At 57.9% G+C, this 5395-nt stretch overlaps 1 protein-coding gene across 1 annotated transcript; it reads left to right on the forward strand.

Annotated features, from left to right (window-relative positions):
- Positions 1–1426: 1426 nt before the first annotated feature.
- NMUR1 (neuromedin U receptor 1) lies at positions 1427–3273 on the forward strand. The gene is made up of 2 exons (XM_009999709.1): positions 1427–2321; positions 2870–3273. Exons 1-2 carry the CDS (start codon positions 1427–1429, stop codon positions 3271–3273), a joined length of 1299 nt encoding a protein of 432 aa, XP_009998011.1.
- The last annotated feature ends 2122 nt before the right edge of the window (positions 3274–5395 follow it).

A 5395-nucleotide genomic window follows, 5' to 3' on the forward strand; every position in this document is an offset into this window, starting at 1 on the left:
CGCGTAGAATCACAGAACCGTTTCGGTTGGAAAAGCCCTCCAAGGCCATCTAGTCCGACTGTTAATTCAGCACGTGTGTGTGTTTGTGTGTGTGTTTGTGTGTGCGTGGGTCTGTGTGCAGCTGCGGACGAGCCCTGCCGCCCGGGGGGTGGCAGCAGGACGGGGTGGCAGCGCAGAGCGCGGGCGCGTGGACAGACGGACGGACGGACGGACGCGCTGGGCAGAGGGAGGGAGCAGACCCTGGCGGAGCAAGGGGTGATGTTGTGAGCGCAACTTCTTCCCACCCAAGTGTGATGGGAGCCGGCTGGATCCCCCTGCTCCCTGGGGGAGGGAATCAGGTGACCCAGGGGTTGCACATCTGGAAACTGGGACACCCCAGGAAGCCACTGGCTCTGCCTGCATCTCCTCCAGATGAGCCCGGTGCTGCGTGGGCTCCTGTGCCTGGCTGTGCCAGGACGGCAGCAGGGCTGATTGATGATTTGCTTGCCACGGATGCCACGCAAATGGCAAATCCCTGCTTTGCAAAGGCTGCTGGTGGGGCTGGCGACTGCTCTGCCCTCCCCCGGGGCTGCCTTAGAGTCAATGGAGTTTATTACTTTAATGATATTTCCTCTCTCTTTCTGAAGAGCATCTTCTTGGCAGTGCTGCTCTGCAAACGAGGAGCCAACCCACAGTAGGGGTAAGAGCTCAGCACTGGGCTTTACTTGCCCAGTAGTGGGAGTGGAAGCCCCTGGATCCCCCACCAGCCTCTTCACTGGCAGAGAAAAAGAGGAAGAAGGTGGATTAGGAGAGGCAGCTTTTCAGAGCAGAACTCCAAGGGGAGCTCGGCGGCAGGTTTTCTTTAGCCTGCCTCTTAAGGCAGTGAAGTCTCCATCCCCTCCCACCCTCTCTCCCCAGCCTGACCCCATCTGGTGCAGGGGTGCTGGGACCTCAGCTTTCATCTGGAGCTTCCCAACAAGCCGTAAGTCCTTCTTGTAAGTCCTCCTTTCCTTTTGGTTGTTTTGTGGTTACCCAATCAGCCCCTCTGCATGGCTTGTAGAGTTAAAGCCAGAATCGATTTCTGGAGCTGGCTCTGGGGCTCTATCCTGCTCTACTTTGGGAACAGCCCAGCTGATATCCCCCAAAACCTGAGCAGAGGGACCAAGGTGATCCAGGGAGCTGCCAGGGTTGTTTGTGGTTGGGGAATGGGGCAAGAAGCACTTGGGAACCTGGGAGGGAGGTATTGGGGGGAGGGAGGATTTTGGGTGGTTTCCCAAAGGAAAGGCTGAGGCTGGGGCAGGATGAGTGCAAGGGTGCAGAGTCATAGTGATGACTGGTGATGAGCAGCATCCTGGCACCCTGACACCAAAGAGAGAGGGACAGAGGGAGCTGGGGCAGCAGTCGGGCTGGGAAAGCATCCAACAAACCTCCCTGTCTCTCCACAGCCATGAATTCCTATGTCAACTGCTCCAGCCCTGAGTTCCCCCTGCCCCAGCAAGACTTTCACGTGGAGCCCATCAGCCCTCATCTCTGCAACAGGACTCACCCACAGACCTTGTTCGACCCCAAGGATGCCAACCTGACTGAGGAGCAGCTGCGAGATAAGTACCTGGGACCTCGACGGTCCAGCTTCTTTGTCCCTGTCTGTGTCATCTACCTTCTGATCTTCGTGGTGGGGGCTGTGGGCAACACGCTCACCTGCATCGTCATCCTCCGCCACCGCTTCATGAGGACACCCACAAACTACTACTTGTTCAGCCTGGCTGTGTCTGACCTGCTGGTGCTGCTGCTGGGGATGCCGCTGGAGCTGTATGACCTGTGGAGCAACTACCCCTTCCTGCTGGGCACCAGTGGCTGCTATTTCAAGACGCTGCTCTTCGAGGCTGTTTGCTTTGCCTCCATCCTCAACGTCACGGCCCTGAGCGTGGAGCGCTACATCGCCGTGGTGCACCCGCTCAAGGCCAAGTATGTGGTGACCAGAAACCACGCCAAGAGGGTCATCGTGGCCATCTGGCTCTTGTCAGTCATCTGCTCCATCCCCAACACCAGCCTCCACGGGCTGCAGCCTCTCTACGTGCCCGGCCGGGGGTGGGTGCCTGATTCCGAGATCTGCACCCTGGTGAAGCCACGCTTGACCTACAACCTTGTCATCCAGATCACCACCATCATCTTCTTCTTCTTGCCCATGGGGACCATCAGCATCCTCTACCTGCTCATTGGCCTGCAGCTCAAGAAAGAGAAGATGCTGGAAGCCTTGGGAGCCAAGTCCAGTGGTGGCCACGACAGCCACAACACCCAGGGGCAGAAGAAAGTCAAGAGGAGGCAGGTCACAAAGATGCTGTGTGAGTCCAATGCTGGGGGTGGGTAGGGCCAGGGGACTGTGTTGGGAGGGTGCCTGGGGAAACTGAGGCACAGCCAGTTCAGAGCACTGGTGCTGGGTCATTCTGGAGGAAGGCTGCAGGGCTTGATTGTGGGGTGCTGAGGCAAAGGCAGATTGGGTGGCTCTGGTTCAGGGGTGAGAAGTGTTTGTGCCAGTTCCCTTCCAGTAAGACCTCCATTCCTCAAGGAAAGTGCTGGGTGAGAAAGAGAAAGGGTGGGTTGGGATGGGGGAACCTGCTCCACATTCCTCAGCCCAGACCTCGCTTGCTGGTGGTGGTGGTGGGATTTCCCAGAGAGAGACCAGGTCCTACCCAGCCCCACAGCCTCTGCAACCACCTCAGGGCAGTGATAAGACCCCTCCCCTCTCCCATTTCTTCTCTCCCATGTTTTTTTGGGTGTTTGCTGTGACTAAAGCTAAAACAGGGCAGTAGTTGGCCAGGGACTGGAGGTCTTCTGGAGGGGTTAGCCAGCCCTGTTCCCCCAGTAATACCAGCTCCTTGCCTCCCCACAGTCGTGCTGGTGGTGGTGTTTGGGATCTGCTGGGCTCCCTTCCACACCGACCGCCTTGTCTGGAGCTTTGTCTCCACCTGGACCAGCCACATGCTCCACATGTTCCAGTACGTCCACATCATCTCGGGTGTCTTCTTCTACCTGAGCTCAGCTGCCAACCCCATCCTCTACAACCTGATGTCCACCCGCTTCCGGGAGATGTTCAGGGAGGTGATGTGCCACCCCGGACACCGCTTGCCGCGCTCATGGAAATACTCGCCCAGTGTCACCCGTGCCACCACCCGCAGCACCGAGTGTGAGCCCCTGCCTGGCACCAATGGGCTGCCCCTCTCTGATGCTGAGGAGATAGAGCTGGAGGAAGTGGAAGGGGGTCAGTCCACCGCCCATACAACGTCCCTCTGCTGAAGAGTGAGAGGACGTGGGGGGACTGGGGCCAGCTTTTCCCACCACCAGCATCCATCTGACTGTGGCCCCAGTCTTGTGGTGGGGAGCTGGACAGGGGCAATGGAGGCATCTCTGCCTCTCTGTGTCTTCCTGCTGGGATGCAAAGGCTGATTTTTCTTGGCAGTGCTGGTCTGGGGACACAGTGGCGATGGCCGTGCTGTGCCCTGGGTGACTTGCACCAGCCATGCTCAGCACCTGGGCTGGCCAAGGCCAGGACATCCCTCATGGTGCAAGGATGGCTGGCTTCTGTGTCTATGCCAGCAATGCCCCCATCTCTCCCAGCCCAGCGGGGTGAGCCTGTGGATGGAGGTATCAGGGGTGCCAGGCACTTTGGCCTCTTTCAGGACACTGTGCTGGATGGATGTCCCAAGAGGTGCTCTCACATGGGGTGGGAGAAGTTTGCATGGATGGAGTGGGGAACAAAAGGTCTGTGGGTGTCTTCTCCCTCAAGACCTCCCCAGGGCTCTCTGGTACCAACATGCCCCTGATTTTCAGGCACATCCCTTTGGTGGTGCCAACCAGTGTCTGGCTGCAGAGTGCTGGTGCAGCTCCTTGCTCCCAGCCTTCCTCCCTCCCCAAGGAATGTGGGGAGATCTTCTCCATCTCTGCCCCATATGGGTCAAGACACAATGAGAATTAAAAAAAGCTATTGGCCTAATTTGTGTCCTGGTTGTGTCACTCAGGACCCAGCTCTGCTCCCAGCATGAGACTGAACCCAGGCCATTGTCCTGGAGGGTCATGGGTAGGCCACGTGTCAGGGTGATGGGCACCAGGGGTGTCCCACCAGCTCTGCCTGTGGGGCTGGGCAGGCTCAAGGCAGGGAAAGTGGGAGTGGGATGCAGGCACCCTTCCCAGTCTCAGGCATGCTTGGGCTGAGCTGAGGCTGGGGCTGTTGCAGAGGGGGAGCTGCCTCCAAAACGATGGCAATCAATCTGTCCTCAGACACACAACTCAAGAAATGTCATGAAAATGCCAGGGAACGTGGGCTGGCTGGTCCTGCTGCCCCAGGCTGGAAGGACCCATCGATTTACTGTCTGAGATTGATGCTGCTGATGTCCCAGAGTACACCAGGTCCTTCCTCAGGATGAGAAACCTAAGCTCCAAAATGCTGCTCGAAGGGCTGTCTGAGCAGCTTGAGCTCTGGCCTTGCATGGTTTCCCCAGACCCAGGGAAGCTCCCCTTGCTCAGCAGCCCATGGCCGTGCCTCTGGGCAGCATGGATGTGCCAGCAGATCTTGCCTGGGGACCTGAGAAGAAATACCAGAGGAGCAAGCCCCAGGCTGAGCACTGGCAGGGGCACTGCTGTTGCTCCCCAGCACATCTCACAGGGCTGTGGCCAGGCTAGAGACCAAGAACGGACAGGATTTGGGGCTTTCAAACTCCCTCCTGTCCCCATTGATCTGGTTCCTGGGTCAGGAGCAGTGTGGCTGGACCCCCACCCCCAAAGCAGGGTCTGCTGTGAGCAAAGCTCTTGGTGAGGTCCTGCTGTGTGCTCTGGGTGAGGGTGGGCATGGGGCTGCAGTAACTTTCACTTCAGGGTCCTGCCATCTGCTCACAGCCTCTCTCCAGATGATGTCAGTGTGGACAAGAGCATCAAGATCCCTCTATTTCCTTCCTTCTCCAGCTCTCATCACTGATGGTCTTGGCAGGGGACAACACCCTGGCAGATGTATGGGGTCACTGGTGGACATGACTGATGCCTCCTTCATGGTCGTTATTGCCTCATCTGGCTTCACCTGGCTGCTTCCCCAGCCACAAATTTCCAGGGAATGTTTTTTTAATAGGCAGTTGATAGCATTTTATTATGCAGTGACAGTTGCTGTGTCCCCCTGCCTGTGAGCAGCCAGGCTGTGCGAGGGTCCAGCTGGGGCTGCTGCAGCTCAGGCTCCTTGGCTGCTGCCAGAGGACAGTGTGTGTGTCCCCAGGGATTTTTTGGGGGGTCCTGGGGCTCAGAGGAGCTGGAGTGGAGTTCAGGGCAGACAGAAGGGTGAGGCACTGACTCTGCCTTCATCCAGCCTTGTGGTGGAGGTAGAGAACTGAGCCATAACTGGGCCAAGAACTCATCTTGTTCCAATCTGTTCCGT

This window comes from Chaetura pelagica, unplaced genomic scaffold, assembly GCF_000747805.2.
Source record: "Chaetura pelagica isolate M959 unplaced genomic scaffold, ChaPel_1.0 scaffold20, whole genome shotgun sequence".
NCBI classification, from domain to species: Eukaryota; Metazoa; Chordata; class Aves; order Apodiformes; family Apodidae; genus Chaetura; species Chaetura pelagica.